The 19,513-nt window shown below is 35.5% G+C and overlaps 2 protein-coding genes across 2 annotated transcripts; one reads left to right on the top strand and one right to left on the bottom strand.

The window, feature by feature from the left end:
- Nucleotides 1-5,774: 5,774 nt before the first annotated feature.
- LOC110032201 (putative amidase C869.01) lies at nt 5,775-14,431 on the bottom strand. Its single transcript, XM_020735751.1, is given in 4 exon segments — nt 5,775-6,233; nt 6,756-6,954; nt 13,415-14,087; nt 14,090-14,431. Coding segments are annotated over 4 exon segments (1,563 nt in total). The 5' UTR covers nt 14,394-14,431; the 3' UTR covers nt 5,775-5,846.
- A 3,466-nt stretch (nt 14,432-17,897) lies between these two features.
- On the top strand, nt 17,898-19,102 carry LOC110032209. Its single transcript, XM_020735763.1, has one exon. It carries the CDS (start codon nt 18,024-18,026, stop codon nt 18,963-18,965), a length of 942 nt encoding a protein of 313 aa, XP_020591422.1. The 5' UTR covers nt 17,898-18,023; the 3' UTR covers nt 18,966-19,102.
- Nucleotides 19,103-19,513: the final 411 nt, after the last annotated feature.

The following is a 19,513-nucleotide window of genomic DNA, read 5'->3' as shown; positions in this document are numbered from 1 at the left end:
CACAACACAATTTGCATACTACCACAATCATGATCTTATGCTTATTACTGATTCATGATAAGGAGAAAGATATTTTCAAATTTAGTGTTTTTCTTTTACATAAACTCAAGTTATCTTTTTAAATTATTAATGTTTTGTCAAAATTTCAAAAATACCACAAAAAATTTGAATTTTAATTACTACAAATACATCTCTAGTTTAAGTGTATTTTTTAAAATAGAAAGTTTTCAGTTCAATAGAGCATATTGCATAATTTTCCTGTGGGTTCGGTATTCAATGTTTAACCAAAAAGTTGTATATTACTTGATAACGATACGTATACTTGCGTAGTATCCCAATATATAAATTAAAGAGTTAAATTCTTATTTTCTTCAGGATCAAATTTTTAATGTTGCAAATTAAGGAAATATAAGTGAAAATATAATCAGAGACATTGTTATAATGTTGCATATAAGCAGTATCGGGGATATAATAGGAATGGGGATATAATAAGTAAAAGTCCCACTAGCATCAATTTTTGGATGTAGCACATGAATGATATCCATATGAATATTATGGGGGTCATGTTTCATTCATAAATAGCATCTCATAGTTCAATGGATCCATAAAACTCTTTAGCAGACGATTCGAGCACGAAACTAGAGTGTGATTTGGTGCAGTCGTACCCAGAAGTGGTTACCTTTGGTTGTCATTAATTTTTGATAAAGCACATATTTGATATTCATTTTAATGTTTGAGGACTATATTCCATTTATTTTTAGCCTCTCATAGTCTAAGGAATCCAAAAAAAACTTTCTTGTGCGCGTTTAGGGCACAAAATCAGGGCTTGAACTATCATAGACAAGCCCAAAAGTGGCATAACCACACCACCCTTAGCTAGTCTGGGCGTGAATACGCCCAAAACTGGCATAGCTGATTCTGACTTTTACAACAGTACTACGTTGTATGTGTGGTTATATTCTCAATTTTCTTTACTCATATTTCTTCCTTTACAACGGCGCCAAAAAATTGACTCCTAAGCAAATAAGAGTGCAATTATTATATTTAAATATTAGGATACTACGAAAGTATATATATCGTTATCAAGTAATATAGGACTTTTTATTAAACCCCGAATATCGAACCCATGGGGAGTACTACAAATCTTTAAGGAAAAATTAGATAACAAATTCTACTTTGAAAATTATTCTTACTCAAACTATAGATGATATAATAGGAATGAAAGTTCAATTCTTTTGGGTAATTTTTTATAATTGAAAATAAAGTAAACAAATAACTAAATTTAATTAAATTTTTGTAAGATGAAAGCAATATAAATAAAATATTTTTTTTCTTATCATGAATCAGTAATAAGTATAGGAATTTTGTTGTGAAAATTTTCAAATTGTGTTGTGTCAAATAAGAGCAATATTATTATTTATCATTATTAGAGACGCTATAAAGAACATTGGCTAATTTAAAGTTTGAATTTAAAGTTTGAATAGTCCTAAAAGTTTGAATAGTCCTAAAGACGGGCTAGATAGGGAAGATACTAGCTCTCACTTTAGAGTTATCTATTCTCCCTCCACTTGGGGGCTAACATCAAACCAAATTTGGGGCTTTAGTCTGTCACTCGTCTGTCACTCTAAAGTCCTAAAGTCCTCTAAATCTACATCCTTCAAAGTTTATTTCCCTATTTGTTTACACTCAACCAAATGAATTATATTCGCATCCGTACAATCTCATGTGATTCTTACCATGGTTGACTGAGACAATGTCATCTCGGATCTTACATGTTCTCACAACAAATATTATCATCTTAATTGTCTAAATCAAGAAGTAAATGAAGTATAAGAATTAAATCATCACAACTTATTCGAATAATAAAGATCAATACTTCACACAACTTCCACCCAACACTTAATTACTTATCAATTTAAGGAAAAAGATAAATAAAATTACTCAGTATTCATGGAGAAAACATAACAACACTTAAGTTTAAAAGTAGAAATCATGTAAACACACAAGAAGTCTAAATTAAAACCAAATGTATTCACAAAGATAAAAACTTATCTTAAATTCCTCTCCACCAAACTCTTGAAGTTCATTCTAATCTCTTCCTTTCTCTTACAATACTCTCTTCTAACACAATTGCAACTCCTCCCTTTCTTATCTCTAAAAGTATCCTAATTATTCTCTGATGAGAGTGGCAGAAAGAAGTCTCAAAGAGAGGGGGCGGTGACCTCATTTGGCACAACACAATTTGCATACTACCACAATAGAATTCTTATGCTTATTACTGATTCATGATAAGGAGAAAGATATTTTCAAATTTAGTGTTTTTCTTTTACATAAACTCAAGTTATCTTTTTAAATTATTAATGTTTTGTCAAAATTTCAAAAATACCACAAAAAATTTGAATTTTAATTACTACAAATACATCTCTAGTTTAAGTGTATTTTTTAAAATAGAAAGTTTTCAGTTCAATAGAGCATATTGCATAATTTTCCTGTGGGTTCGGTATTCAATGTTTAACCAAAAAGTTGTATATTACTTGATAACGATACGTATACTTGCGTAGTATCCCAATATATAAATTAAAGAGTTAAATTCTTATTTTCTTCAGGATCAAATTTTTAATGTTGCAAATTAAGGAAATATAAGTGAAAATATAATCAGAGACATTGTTATAATGTTGCATATAAGCAGTATCGGGGATATAATAGGAATGGGGATATAATAAGTAAAAGTCCCACTAGCATCAATTTTTGGATGTAGCACATGAATGATATCCATATGAATATTATGGGGGTCATGTTTCATTCATAAATAGCATCTCATAGTTCAATGGATCCATAAAACTCTTTAGCAGACGATTCGAGCACGAAACTAGAGTGTGATTTGGTGCAGTCGTACCCAGAAGTGGTTACCTTTGGTTGTCATTAATTTTTGATAAAGCACATATTTGATATTCATTTTAATGTTTGAGGACTATATTCCATTTATTTTTAGCCTCTCATAGTCTAAGGAATCCAAAAAAAACTTTCTTGTGCGCGTTTAGGGCACAAAATCAGGGCTTGAACTATCATAGACAAGCCCAAAAGTGGCATAACCACACCACCCTTAGCTAGTCTGGGCGTGAATACGCCCAAAACTGGCATAGCTGATTCTGACTTTTACAACAGTACTACGTTGTATGTGTGGTTATATTCTCAATTTTCTTTACTCATATTTCTTCCTTTACAACGGCGCCAAAAAATTGACTCCTAAGCAAATAAGAGTGCAATTATTATATTTAAATATTAGGATACTACGAAAGTATATATATCGTTATCAAGTAATATAGGACTTTTTATTAAACCCCGAATATCGAACCCATGGGGAGTACTACAAATCTTTAAGGAAAAATTAGATAACAAATTCTACTTTGAAAATTATTCTTACTCAAACTATAGATGATATAATAGGAATGAAAGTTCAATTCTTTTGGGTAATTTTTTATAATTGAAAATAAAGTAAACAAATAACTAAATTTAATTAAATTTTCGTAAGATGAAAGCAATATAAATAAAATATTTTTTTTCTTATCATGAATCAGTAATAAGTATAGGAATTTTGTTGTGAAAATTTTCAAATTGTGTTGTGTCAAATAAGAGCAATATTATTATTTATCATTATTAGAGACGCTATAAAGAACATTGGCTAATTTAAAGTTTGAATAGTCCTAAAGACGGGCTAGATAGGGAAGATACTAGCTCTCACTTTAGAGTTATCTATTCTCCCTCCACTTGGGGGCTAACATCAAACCAAATTTGGGGCTTTTGTCTGTCACTCTAAAGTCCTCTAAATCTACATCCTTCAAAGTTTATTTCCCTATTTGTTTACACTCAACCAAATGAATTATATTCGCATCCGTACAATCTCATGTGATTCTTACCATGGTTGACTGAGACAATGTCATCTCGGATCTTACATGTTCTCACAACAAATATTATCATCTTAATTGTCTAAATCAAGAAGTAAATGAAGTATAAGAATTAAATCATCACAACTTATTCGAATAATAAAGATCAATACTTCACACAACTTCCACCCAACACTTAATTACTTATCAATTTAAGGAAAAAGATAAATAAAATTACTCAGTATTCATGGAGAAAACATAACAACACTTAAGTTTAAAAGTAGAAATCATGTAAACACACAAGAAGTCTAAATTAAAACCAAATGTATTCACAAAGATAAAAACTTATCTTAAATTCCTCTCCACCAAACTCTTGAAGTTCATTCTAATCTCTTCCTTTCTCTTACAATACTCTCTTCTAACACAATTGCAACTCCTCCCTTTCTTATCTCTAAAAGTATCCTAATTATTCTCTGATGAGAGTGGCAGAAAGAAGTCTCAAAGAGAGGGGGCGGTGACCTCAATTCAATTCAATCCAAGTCCTTCTTTTATAATTTTCCAAAAGGTGTTTTGGTGTCTCTTCAAAAATGTGTCCACATTCAATGAATGTTCCAAGATTTGCCTCCTTTCAATAGCCATTTGAATGTATTTTCGTCCCCATTAACCATAATCCACGCTTTCACCAAGAGTTGCTTCAAACACCTATTCAAAAATTCGTCCAAATTCATTGAATTTTCAAATAACTACCTCTGGTGCGTAAGCGCGAGGTATTCGGCGCTTAGGTGCGGCCTTTTATATTCTCCTGGCACTTAAACTCCAATTTTGGGCACTTAGGCACCACAGTTCATTTTCACATCTTCTTCATTTTTGCTCTAAATTTGATCATTTTTCATTCATTTCACCATTTTTTTATCCATTTGACTGCACCTGAAAGAAAAGCACACGAATACATTTCATTAAAGTGTAATATCCTCAAAAATAGATATAAAAATGTGTACATAAATGCTATATATTTTAGGTGTACAATTGCCACACCCAATTTTGGCATCGTCATGTCAACCTATAGCCAGCATAGCTGGAATTGTTGACTTTTGTCAAAATGGGGCTAGGATTAGCCTTGGGATGGCTTTGGGGTGATCAACGAAAGGTTAATTTAAGCTTCCACCTCACTGAGGGCCAATAGGGAGCTTCCAACACCATTTAGGCTCATTTTGTATAACCACTTAAAATATAATATTGACAAATTAAGAGCTAAACTTAGGGCATCCATTGGGGATCTAAATTGGTAACTTTAATTGGGAGGGTTTAACATTTTTAGAGAGCATTTGAAGAGCTAAGGAGGCTAAGGGAGTTCTTCCATGGAGAAGAATAAAACCTAAAGTAAAAAAGTGAGTTTTCTTCTTATTTTCTTCCATATTCTTCTCCTTCTTCATTTTCCACTTCCGCTTCCACCAGACTTCTTTATTTCTTGAGAGCAAAGAGAGAAGTTTATTTTCTCAAGAGTTCCCTTGAAGAAAGAAGGAGGTCAACAAGAAAGAGGTCATCTACTTCCTTGCATAAAGAAGGACGTGGAGAAAAGAGAACGCATCATCAATTGCTGTGGTGGTGAGATCCTTTTTATTTTATTTTATTTTTTTTTGTTAGAAAACCTTTTAGGTGAAGTTACTTAGGGCGGGTTGATGTTAGAAGAGATCATAGGTTAATTGGCATTTTCCTTGCTTTCCCAACATTCCATTTGTGTTCTTTAAAAGCCCGAAAAGGTTAAACAACTAAGCAAAAAAAAAATCAAAATTTGTTGCATTTAAAAAATATAATCTAAGAAGATGATAAATAGAAATAGAAAATAAAATGTTGAAAAATAATTGGAGAAATTATTAGATGCAGATAAAAACAGTAGACATGCGCAATCACTCAATAAATTGATAGAAACAGTCAGATATAAGCTAACACAAATATCCCAAATCAGACAATAAAATCTTTCTTAATTGCAGTGGATATATTCAACAATGGTTGTTTTCGAACTTTGGTTGCCTGCTCGAAAGCGTAAGCTATCTCAATCAACTTTGGCTCAGAGCCCTTCAATCCCCCAAAGCAGATGCCAAATGGAACACCATTGCTTGCATAACCAGCAGGCACACTAATCCCTGGGTGGCCACCAATGGCTAAAACTGAAGAGGCAGTGCTATCTGGACTTATAATACCATCCAGTTTCTTTTCCTTCATTAGTCTCTCCATTCCCTCAACAGAAAACTCAGCCAATCTCTTAATAGCTTCTCTCTCTACTTCACCCAAGCCGTTTGTCTTCTCTGCAGCCAAGAAGTTATCTTGACCATACTCTGCTATCTTTTCCTGCATCCAATACTGTAAAAATGAGCCATTGATAGCCGTGAAGGCCACATTGCTTCTTAAGGACATGGTGTCAATTTATTTCAAAATAGGAACTCACTTCTTAACTTTTTTCTTTAAATGAGCATTATAAATTGAAAATTCACATTATAATAAAAAAAAGGGCATTCACTGGCATACCACCCAATACCTAAGCATTTACATATCTAACACCTAGATACCACCCAATACCTAAGCATTTACATATCTAACACCTAGATTTTACATTTTACATTTATAACACCCAAATCTTTCATATCATATCAAAAAAACTGCTATATTAACTTTTTTTTTAAAGTTAAATACATCTTTTATGCATAGGTAAGGTGGCATGCATGTAAAAATTGAAGTTTAGGTGTTAGATATGTAAATATATAGGAATTGAGTGGTATGTATGTAAAAATTACTATAATAAATATTAAGCTTAGCTTTAAAATTGAATCCAAACAACTTTGTAATATTATGGAAGAAATGTGAAGGGTTTACTTCAATGTTGTGTTTGTTGTTGAATGTTATGGCATCTGCGAGGGATCTAATATGGGAGACTGTAAGTTCAGAGAGATATGTATTGAGTGCGAGCTTGAACTCAGCAAAAAGAGCAGTCAGTTCTCCACTTTGAGACATGTCAACTATAATACTCGCATTTGCTATTTCCAGATTGTCAAACAAGATTGCACCCTTTTCCCTGCAATAATGAGCTATCATTAGTTGATGGTTGAGAATAAAATAATTAATGCGTATTGGAAAATAGCAAAAAAAGAAGATTGATACACACAAATTTTTTTATAGGTTAACCCAATTGATAACTACATCCTTAACGCCACTGCAAATTTTATTGTGGTTTAATTGGGAATATTTATATACACCACACAATTTATATGTATTTACATATCTAACACCTATAATTTTTTTATAAGTTAGGTTCGTGGTGCTCGGTTCCTAGGCCACACATGCACGAGCAAAGTGGTCGAAGGGTAGAAGGCTTTTGGGGGTCTTTAGGCGGGTTGGATCGCGAAAGAGGGAAAATAGAATAATTTTATTTGAAAAACATCAATTAAAGCAGCTTTGGTGAAAGGGAGGCGAACAACGATTCGGTGTAGAAGAGAGAAATAGGGGGTGCGAGATTTTTTTGGCGCTTGGATTACACAAAGGTTTCGTTGCAAGGTAGAGAAGAAAGTCGTGTGTGATCTTGACTTAGATCCTTATGATTTAGATGTCAAGAGAAGGAGATGGAACATGAGGTAAAATATAGGAGCTTCCGAGGAAAATAAATCATGAGGTTTATGAAGGCCTTGATCAGGCTCATACAGGGAGCTAGCATCTCGATGGGAGGAACCATTTTAGCATGTGCTCCAATGTAGGTGAAACTAGAACTCCCTCCTCTAAATCTAAAGCTTGATGGACCGACCACATATCTGAGTTGATCACGTTGAATCTATGTTGATCTACTATGGAAGAGACTAGGATGATATTTGACAAGAGTCAAGGCTAAGTCAGAGGGTGACTGTGCTGAGGGAGATGAGTGGAAGACTACACACACCTTACTTTTCACCTGGTTTCTCAACTTGATGCGAGTTCCATCAATTTCCTCATCAGTGGATGACATTCAAAAGATGAAGGACATCTGGGCAAAGCTAAAGAAGACCTATGTTGAGATTGAAAACCACATGAGGGTGTTCCGGATTTAGCGTGACATAGAGACAGAGGTATATGGTTATAAATCAATTCAGGAGTACCTTTGCAAAGCTAGAGTGATTGTGGCAAGATCTTGATCACATATTACCTATGTTGAACTATGTTAATCTAAAGTACATAAAGGGGGATCTTTGCACATATGAGAACTATGTAGTTTCTGCCTCATCTAAACTCAGTCTTTGATCATAAGAGATCAGTCCTCCTACCCCAGGCAATGATCCCTTCACTGGATGAGGTCATCGTCGCGATGGTACAAGAAGAGAGTTGTATGAGGCTACACTCTAAACAAAGTATACTTCAATTAAACAATCAACTTTGGCTAACTCGAGCTCAGCTATGAAAGGTTTCTGGAGGGACCCGCAGGTACTACAACTGTGGAGAAGTGGGACACCTAAGTAAGGTATGTTCAAAGATAGAGGGATGGGTGGAGGTGGACAGTTTAGAAGTTGTGATCATAATCGTGGGGGCCAAAGAGGTGGAAGAGGGGGCCACCAGACAAATTTAATGGTAGCGGAGAACGTGAGAGAGACAGTTGTGGTCTTTACTGATGAGGATCATGAGTTTCAAGAGATGTATAAGAGAAAGCATAAAGCAATAGATGATAGGGCTGAGGATGCATCCACCAATTTGTCATCAAGGGGAAACATTGCTACTTATGCTCACTCTGAAAGAGAAACTCATGATATAAATGCCCTTAGCGTTATTCATACCATAAGTTCAACTGAATAATAGATTTTGGAGCATATCGACATGCGACAGGTACTTCTAGAGAGTTCACTTAGCAGTTTTAGAGAGCACATAGATTGTTGATGGTACAGTACAACCTACAACCTATATTTGATAAGGATACAGTGAGGAGTACCAACTATAAGAATTTATTCAATATTTTGCATGTTGCTTAATTTCTAGTGAATAGTTTATCCATTAGTCATTATTCTCCAAAGAAAATGAGTTGTTTCATTTGATATTCCTAAGGTGGTTTTTCAAGAGAAAGGGACGGGCTGAACATTTAGGACTGGAACGTAGCATAGTGGACATTGGTACTTGGATAAAGCCGGGATGGACATAGCTTTGACACTCCTGGTAGAGAGTTCTGGAGTAGAGGGATCTGGGAAGAGTTGGATGATGTGTTACTGTTACATCATAAGCGCAGGAGACACTCTTGATTTAGTTAGCGAGTTGTTTGTATGCATCTTTATATGAAAAGGAAAATAAAAAAAACTTATATGTGATGTGTGTTAGTTTGACAAGCTTACTAGAAGATATTATATCAATTTGGGAATAAGGGTTCTTGTGTTCTTGATTCGATACATTATGATGTTTGGGTACCTTGTTTTACAATTTCAATGAATAATTATCGATATTTTGTATCCTTTATTGATTGTTTTTCTTATATTACTTGTTTTTATATCTGATGAAAAATAAGGGTGATGTGTTTGATTGTTTTAATGAATTTCCACAAGGCAACCCTGCTCAATATGGTGATCTAGTGAAGGTATTTACGTCTGACAATGGGATAAAGTATACTAATAAGGGATTGAAGCATACTTGTCAACCCAAGAGATACAACATTAAACTATATGTTCATACACATGGACACAAAACGAAGTAGCAGAGAGGAAGAATAAACGGTAGCCAAAAGCATGATGATCATGACAAACAACCCAAAGCACTTATGAAGCAAGCTATTTTGATAATCGCTTAATTGATCAACAGAATACCCTCGAGAGTATTCAATTAGAAGTCTTCTTGTTAGATGTTGAAAGAAAATAATATAAAAATCCTTTCATTGAAGGTTTATGGTTATGTATGTTTTGTGAAGGACAACAGACCATCCATAGGGAAGCTAGATCTCAGAGTTGTGAACTGTGTTTTTGTGGGTTATTTTGTTACCCAGATTGGGTATGTTTATTGGAGCTCGATAGATAAGAGACTATTTGTGAGTGTAGATGTGTCGTTTAGAGAAACTCAAGGTGACCTCACCCTTTAGTGACTCACCAGGTGACCTCACCCTTTAAGTGACTCACCAGATACTAGAGGTATGAGGCAAGAAAGGGTGAGTAGTAATAGTGAGAGATTAGTGCATGTGGGAGTGATGACTCTTCCTATGATGTGGAATGAATCGGTTGAGGAGCCAGAAAATTTGGAGATTAAAAATTAGGAGATTAAATCTATCATGATGAAATTCAAGTTGAAGGGGAGCTATAGGTGTATACAAGGTGGAAGTAGAATGAGATAACTGTGCTTGTAATTTCACTCGTGAACTGGTCCCTTGTCTCCATCTACCCTGACTTTTGAGACACCTACTCATCCACCTTAAACTCAGAATCCACATGTGATATGATTCCTCTTACAACTACTTACAACCACATAACATTAAGAAGGACCTCTCGTAGCAATGTGGGCATCCTCTTGATAGTTTTGGGTAGGAACATGACACTGATTAGTTTGTTTCATACTCTAAAATATCACTTGTACATGAAGCTTTCATTGAATCTTTGGGCATTGTCTCTATACCCAAATGTTGACAGGTAGATAAGGAGAATCCCAAGTTCAAAGCATCATGCATGAAGAGCATGGGGCTCTCAATAAAAATCAAACATGGGAGAGTGTCACTACCAGCTGGAAAAAAATAATTGGGTGCAAGTGGATCTTCACAGTAAAACAAAATCCAGAATTAAAGGTGGAGCGTTACAAAGCACAATTGGTGGTGAAAAGGTGTCGTCATATGTATGGCATTAACTATGAAATAACCTTTACATCAGTAGTGAAGATGAGAATGATGAGGACATTGATTTCTCTAATAGTGAATGATGGGTGGAGTTTACACCAACTAGATATGAAGAATGTGTTTCTTCATGGTGAGTTACAAGAGAGGGTGTATATGGAGATATCAGCAGGATTTGGTACAAACCATACAGTGTGCAAGGTGTGCAGGCTCAGACAGTCACTTTCGGCCTAAAATAATATCTTTAAGCTTGGTTTGATAAGTATATAAAGGCTATGACAGGCATGGGATATCATCATTGACCATATGGTGTTTTTTTGTTTTTTTGACAACATGGAGGTCACACCACAATGCTTGTTGTGTATATTTATGACGTGATTGTACTGGTGATAATAAAGCATAGATTTCCCCGCTAAAAGTAATATTGGGCAAAGAATTTGAGGTGAAGGACCTTAAATAGTGCAGATACTTCCTTGGGATTAAAATGGCCCATAGACCAGAATGGATGGTCTTATCTCAGAGGAAGTATGTACTAAATCTCCTCACAGAATAGACATGCTAGGATTCAAGCCTAGATTCTCTCCAATTGATCAGAAAGCCAGGTTGAGTGCAGAGATAGATGGGTTAGTTGATCAGGAGAGATACCAGAGATTGGTGGGTTGTCTAATGTATATGAGGCACACTCATCCCGACATCTCATTTTCAGTCAGCGTGGTGAGCTACTACATGCATGATCCAAGAAAGAGTCATATGGACGCAGTGTCTCAGGTTTTGAGGTACCTGAAGAGTGCACCAAAGAAGGGTTGATCTTCAAGAAGAAGGGGCATGTAGGCATTGAGAGCATTTGTGACTCTGACTGGGCAAATTGTGTGGATGACAAAAAGTCCACATCAGGATATTGCATTTTTTTAGAGGAAACTTGGTCTCTTAGAAGTGCAAGAAATTGTCAGTAGTAGTGATGTCAATAGCAGAGGCAAAGTAAAAGGTTATGCCCTTAAGAGTTGTCAAGATGATGTGGCTGAGAGCCTTGTTGGTAAATCTCGAGGTGAACCAAGGAGTTTAAATGAGGTTGTGGTGTGACAATAAGTCAGAAATCAGCATTGCCAACAACCTGTTGCAACACGATAAAAAAAAACATGTGGAGATTGATAGGTTCTTCATCATGTAGCCACTGGAGAGCAAGTGCCTGAAGGACTTTGCTCATTATATTTGTCAAGGTTATGTGATAAGAGAGGCTTAGTGGATGTCTTTTGCCCATCTTGAGGGGGATTGTTAAGATTTGTGTTTAGTTTAGGGTCCTATTTATAAATAAAAAATGTAGAAGTCTGGAGATTTATTTGTAAAGAATGTTATAAGACTCTATATAAGCCCAAATCATTAATGAATGAAAAAAATCTTTCGAACAATTATTCCTTTACTTCCTCCTCTAAATTGCAACTGAAGCGCTCATTTTGCGACTGATCACTCTTTCTCGTTACTCCGAGTCAAACTGTTCACCTCTTCTTCATCGACGCCAACACCAAAGCCGCACTTGCATGCGCATGAGCCTTAGCCAACACTCTCATCTTCCTCGATGTTCCTCCTTTTCCTTTTGAACTCAAAAACTTGCAAGAGTGCTAGTTTCTCCCTCTATGGTTTGCAAACATAAGTCATATGATCTCTATCGGCCTCCCTTCTAGTGTACTCACAACAATTTTCTTGTTGTTTCCTCCTTCGTTCATGCATTCCTTCATGCATGAAACCCGCACGCAAGACCACACCGCCTAATTCACCTTGCGCAGTAATGTGATTGCTTTTCTTTTCCACTTTCACAAGTCTCGGACGACGTCGAGCCCCTCTTCCCTAGCCCACACCAAAACCCCAAACTCCTATGTCGCACCACCTTGCAGGAAACACTCGCACGATCCAATCACCAGCCTATCTGAATACTTCATCTTCTATGTCTAAGCCTCACAACCCAAAGCTTCACCCTTTATCCGCCTCTGCTGCTCTGCCGTAACCTGATCCCGAGGCTCTATTTGTGTGACCTAAGCTACCGATCCTTCTAACAAATGCCTCTAACCCCAATCCAAGTCTATTAATCCCATTCCACTATTTATTTTGTATTTTTATTATTATTATTGTTGTGTATTGTAAGAAAAATGAGAAAAAAAATTAAAAATTAGAAAAGAAAATATTTTTATTTTATTTTATTTTGTCTTATCGTTAATTGTCGATCGAATCATTTTGTTGTTGTCAACTCTGTCGAAGCTGACAAAGGTATAAAAAAGAGGCAATATGACATTGTTTAAAATGTTTATTTGGGAAAAAAGCTGGTACCCGTCCTTGAAAATTAAATATCGTTCTTAAAAATCCCGAACTCATTTGAAAAAAAAAAATTATATAATTAGGAGTTTTCAGAAACGCAAGTACTCATACTTGAAAATTAAATATCATTGGGGAAAATAAATTACCCCTCATGGAGATGTTTGATAATACTGTGTTAAATAAAGAGTCTTTTAGTACAGTTGGAAAAGTTTTTGGCATACCCTAATAAAGGTTGAGGTTGCGAAGCTCCTAAATTTTTGAGTGATTTGGAATATCAAAGAGGGCAAATTAGGTCGTGATCAAAATGTAGTAGATAGAATTTCGGATAAATCAAAGGCCCATAGATATATCAATTAAATAAAATATATTAAGTGGAGATGGATATAGTTGAGGTATACAGAAAGCTCTTACTTACTTCATGACTCTGAAGTGAGCAGCAAAGGCCTTTTCCTCTACAGATCCCTTCTCATACGAGAAGAACTCCTTGCCAAGTATCCCCAACCGCTTCCCCTTCAATCCCTCAGCCTTCAAGAACTGCTGATACCCGCCCTCCGGCACAAACCTCGCAGCAGCCGCCGTCGCTTCAGCATCCCTATCGTCGTACCCAACGATGACCTCCAGCACCGCCACGGCGTCCGCCACCGTCCGGCAGATTGGCCCCACAGTGTCCTGTCTGAGCGAGACAGGCACCACTCCCGCCCTGCTTGTCAGCCCCACCGTTGGCTTGATCCCCACCACCGAGTTTGCCGCCGAGGGGCAGATGATGGACCCATCTGTCTCCGTCCCTAGTGTCACCGCCGCCATCCCTGCTGCCGCCGCGATAGCAGAACCGCTGCTCGACCCACACGTATCAGCCTCCCGCACGTAAGGGTTTCGTCCCTGCCCCCGGCGAGCGCACCAGCCATTGGGGGCTCTAAACGTACTCCGGAAGTTGGCCCACTCGCTCAGGCTTGCCTTGCCGAGGATGATGGCCCCGGCTTTGCGGAGGCGGTGGACGACTCCGGCATCACGTGGGACTACGGAGCCTAGTAGAGCAAAGGTGCCGGCGGTGGTGTTAAGGCGGTCGCAGGTGGCGATATTATCCTTGAAATGCCGTGGAGTGAGCCGCGGGGGCAGCTTCCAGAGCGGCGCTCTTCGTCTGCACGATCAGCGTCGGAGAGGGCGTCGGGATTGACTTCGATGACGGCATTCAGATCGGAATTGAGAGATTGAATTCTGCTCAAATAGTAGTCCACGAGCTGCCTGGAGGTGAGGCGGCCGTCTTCGAAAAAAGCTTGGATGTCGGCAACGGTAGCTTCAGCGTAGTCCAGCTCAGTGGCACTGCCCACGGCGAAGGCGCTGATGGCTGAAAGGATGAGAAAGAAGAAACACAGAGGGGAAAGGATGAAGGCCATTGATGTTCAAAATATTTTAATTATCTAGACACGTATTTATACAATTTAAAAAGATAAACCGGATGAGATAAATATAAGAAGAAAAGATAACTTCAACGGAAAAAAAAAATACAAATTCAAAAACTCTCAGCTCGCTCTATCTCTTTTTTTTTAAAAAAAAAAATCGTGCGGAGCTATTCTCACTATTCTCAAAACTAATTTTTATAGAATTATATTCTTAGCATCTAACAAATCTAACAGCGTTAAGCCTACTCAGATTACTCTTTTCCATCCTGATCGCAACTATTTTGGTATAAATTATTTTCATTTTTATCATTATTAATATAGCTAATTACTATGGTTACATAAGTAATTTTAAACTTAAATTGTGTGAATGCTTGCTTATGTTGTGTAATTTAAATGATGATTATAACTTTATTAACAATAATTAATTGATTGGCTTGCATCATTAATAACATATGACAAAAAATTGAATGGTAACAATTTTACTCGGTAATTAATTTTTTGTTTAATTGAGTATATATATATATATATATTCATAATTGATAAAATAAATGTAGTTTACTGATATAATTGGTTAAAAATATTTGTGAAGTTCGATTGTCTCTATGTTTACTGAAGATATTTTAACTTCAAATTATTAATACTTTTAGGGAGGCTTTAATGAAGATAAGTTTAAAATATTACATTACCTACGTGTATCTTCAACCACATATTTGAGTAAAACAACAAAAAATACATAATTTATATCATGAGGAGATTTTGCATCAATCGGGGCCGAACTAATTACAATATATTTTTCTATCAGCAATAATATAATCAAGATTATTTTTATAATATAATTTCTTATAACATATTATATGAGAGAAGAACTCGAGCAATTCACATCTTTGGATTATTGCTGGACAAAATTATTACAAAATGCCAAGTTACAAGACAAACTTTCTTTAAATGTATATGATAATTTATTATAATTTCTGACGTAATATTTTTGTCTTTGAGAATACTATATATTTAGTATTTACAGCAGCTGTGATATTTGATTTATAAAATAGAAAGAGATGTTTTGAAATTTGATGGAACTTTTATAGCTTAAAACATAAATATCTTAATTATAACTTTAGTTCAAAATAATTTAAAATAATCTGATCCCAAATTTTTCCTTGTGACCAATGAAATCCTTGTTATTCTCTCTGTAAGAAATGCAAAGAGGTTCTTTAGTAATAAATATTCAGGATAGATGTGTAAAATGAAATATTTTACTATCTAGAGCACAACAACAATGGTGTAAGGGGATGGCGAGGGTTTGATGTGGTGGGGGTACGTGCAAACATGGTGGCACGGGCACTTTTCATGGGTTGTTTGATCAATTTCATTTCTCCGATGAAATGGTCACATATGGGAATACAGGACCATATTAAAAATCTTCATGATAAATCTTTTTTTAAGGTTCACTTTAAATCTTCAAGAAGAAAAAACATCAAAATCGCTCAAACTTTTCAAGAAAAAACTCTCTCTAAACTACTATAAATTTTCAAAATGAACTATATTATCATACTCCCACCTCTATGGCATATTTTAGTTTAAATGTCCATTTTCACATGAGGAGGACAGCACATACCAACGCTTGATAGTATTAAATTTCCATGCATGGTTGTGATAACTTGTCCCAATAAATACTACATCAATTATTTCTTATAGTAACAACTTTAGAACGAACACATTAAATAAATAGAAATAATCTTGATGACAGAGAAACAAAAAGTTTTGTGAGAAGCATATTAAAATTTTGAAAAATATAAATATAATTTAATAATGTAGCACGAGTAAAAGAGATTATGTGCTTATGATATTATGAAGATGATTCAAGAATTATTTGAGGTTGTGATGTGAAAACTTTAATTTTAAGGAGATGAAGAAAGAGAACATAGCTATATCGAGATCCATAAATCTTAAATGATTATATTCGCTTGAGAAGAGCAAAGAAAGAGAAATTTTGGAACTTAGAAAAAAAATCCATAAACTTAAAGGGAATGTGTGAAAACTTAAAAGGGAATGTGTGAAAGAGGATAAGTAAATAAAATAGAATAATTATGTAAATATAAGTAATATAAAAATAAATTGATAAAATTACGATCACTTTCTTTTTCAAAGAAGGGTATCACTTTCAAGAAAATTATGAGGAAAGAGAGTTAAAACTATCCATCAAAGTCGCTTTAAAAAAAAATAATCCCTCTTTGAAATTAAATAATGATAGTAAAAAAGTTAACTTTTCATAATTGTTTATAGGTTTTTAAACTATGAATAATACATGACATAAAGGATTACTCTCTTCATCTTATATATCATTTCCTTAAGAGTCTTTATAGAGATGTTTGTTCATGTTTACTTTAAATCTTTGAGAAGAAGTTACATCAAGACCACTCAAAATACAAGCAAGTTTGCATAATAATATTGAATTCTCATGTAATGTGACTGAAATGCAACCTAAGGTGATAATAATTTATCCCGGCATATGAATAATTTTCTTATTTGTATAACTTTAATAGATAAAATGAAAGCGAAATAATATTACCAGTTGAAAATATATAAACATTAAAATAAAAGGATTATATAAAGCTAAGCAAAAAAAATAAAAAGATATAGATTTATAAATATGCCAAAATGACAAGCCACACCAATATCTTTCATTATTTCTTATTTTTAATTAATCTATCATTCTTGTTCTACATCAATGCAAGTTTCATATCCTTGACTCAAGGATGATGCAAAAAAAATCTCAAAATAATTTATATGGGGTATTTTGTAAAATTCTCTATATTTACTTTATTTTAATTAAAATATTAAAAAATTTTATTCATTTGTTCTACCTTTCACCCCTAATATACTCAGTCACAACTCCAAAGGTTTTTCATAATTTATCCTCAAAATATAGGTATTAACCTATTTAATAGATTATAATTAATTTTAAAAAATATATCAAGTTATTGGGATCAAACTCTGCCTACATTTGACAATAGGGGAAATTTACATACAATATCACATCATTATTATGTATTTAGATGTCTCACATCTAAACTTTAATATCTAAATACGAAGCAATTTGCTTTAAACCTATGCATGAAACTGTAAATTTTACTCTTAAAAAGGGTTGGGCACTATTTATTGATATGTCTTTATAGATTTATGCAACCGGCACTATTTATTGATATGTCTTTATAGATTTATGCATTATGTGTGTAAATATGAAAGTTAGGTGTGAGGCATGTAAATACATAAGAATTGTCTGGTATGCATGTAAATGATCCAAAAAAGAAGGGAATTTAATTACATTGACATAAACTTTAATTTTTATATTAATATCCCTCAAGAAAATATCACTATCTTAACTTCTAAAAGTGAAATACTATTTTTCACATGAAATTGAAGTTTAGAGGCTAGATATATAATTACATAGGAATTGAGCGGTATGTACGTCAATGCCCCATAAATAAAAATAATAAAAAAAAAAAACAACCAACTCCATCTTCCAACTGCTCCTTGCGCATTTGAAATAGAATAAATAAAAACTCCCCGCTCTCTGCTCCACCATCTTCTTCCACTTCACTAGCAAGCTCATTAAAACCCACCATGCAGACCTTCTCCTCACATGTAGTCTCAATCCAATCAACAATGGCTTCCCTCCTCCCCACCTCTTCTCTCGTCCTCCTCCTTCTCATCCAAATATCAATGTCCGAATCACCCACAGGGACCATCGAGCGGACCATCAAGCAACAAATTCTCGCCACCATCCTTCCCGGCCAGTCTCCATCCTCCGAAATCTTTCTAACCTCTCGTTGCGGTAAATACGCGGCCCACTTCCTCCGCCTTGCGACGACTGCGCCCACAGCCGGAGGCTACGGCAACGACTTCTGCTTCATCCAAGTGGAAGACACCAACTCTGGCGATAGCGTGTGGGAGTCGGAATGCGCCCCTGTCAGGACTTCCAACACTTGCACGCTCCTCTTCGACGATAATGGGCTCCAGGTGCTCGACGGGAGCCGAGAAGCTTGGAGTGCGGAGGTAAATGCCTTCCATCCCAATACGCTACAACTCGTCGATCTCGGAGACATGATAATTATTGATAAGGATGGAGAAGTTGCTTGGAAGGGAAGCGATATGCCCAGAAGCAATCAAAGTTGCGGCTTTCCTGGTTCGCCGCCGTTGTCAGCACAGATTGGGCTGAGCGGATCACTGCCGTTCGGGCTGCAGCCAGCGGCGGATACTTCGTCCAAGGAAGAGTCGGAGGTTATTGAAGATAGCAGTTTGGCACCCGGACAGCTTCCGGTTGTGCCTACTGCAGCAGGGCCAATAAGCGGCAATGGCAATGGCGACAGTGAACCTTCATCATATAGAAAGCCAGCAGAGGCGACGTTTGATAGCCGGAGGCCGGCAGAGATTGGACTTGGATTCAGCGGGCTGCCATTGATGGACAACACGCCTTATGACAGTGGAAGTTTGAGGGGATTGGAGATCTCTTCATCAGTGGGAATTATCTTCTCAGCTGTGTTGGGTGCATTGGCTGGATTTTAATTATGTTAAAAATGTGTCATCTCGCTAGATTTATGAGTGGATTGTTACCAGTTGTGTTATCAAATGCTGTTGTAATGTCACTTTAATACTATCATTGCTTATAAATTATAAAATGGTTTACATATAATTTATTTAGGGCGAATTATATACTTACCCCAAAGGAAACTATGATTAGAGATGGTAAATTCACAAATGGCAGCCAAGTTTCTTTCTCTAATGCCACTTATTTATATCATTCATCCTGACCATTCAGTTGAGAGATTTACATACATATCACACAATTCTTGCTTATTTACATATCTATCAAACACCAAAACTTTGATATCTACTTATAAAACCAAATCTTTAAAATTGCATAAACAATAACACCACATTGACTTTTGGAAAGTGAATTGCAACTTTTCATGCGTATGTTCTGTTGCGATTGTGACTATATAAATTGGTATACAAGTAAATACCAAAATTTAGGTGTTAGATAAGTAAATATGTAAAAATTGTGTGTTATGCATGTAAATCTCCCTTGGTTACAATGGTTTGCTCCACTAACC

This window comes from Phalaenopsis equestris, unplaced genomic scaffold (assembly GCF_001263595.1).
Source record: "Phalaenopsis equestris unplaced genomic scaffold, ASM126359v1 Scaffold000885, whole genome shotgun sequence".
In the NCBI taxonomy this organism is placed as follows: domain Eukaryota; kingdom Viridiplantae; phylum Streptophyta; class Magnoliopsida; order Asparagales; family Orchidaceae; genus Phalaenopsis; species Phalaenopsis equestris.
Note: the sequence above shows the minus strand (reverse complement) of the source record. Positions and strands in the feature narration are given on the sequence as shown.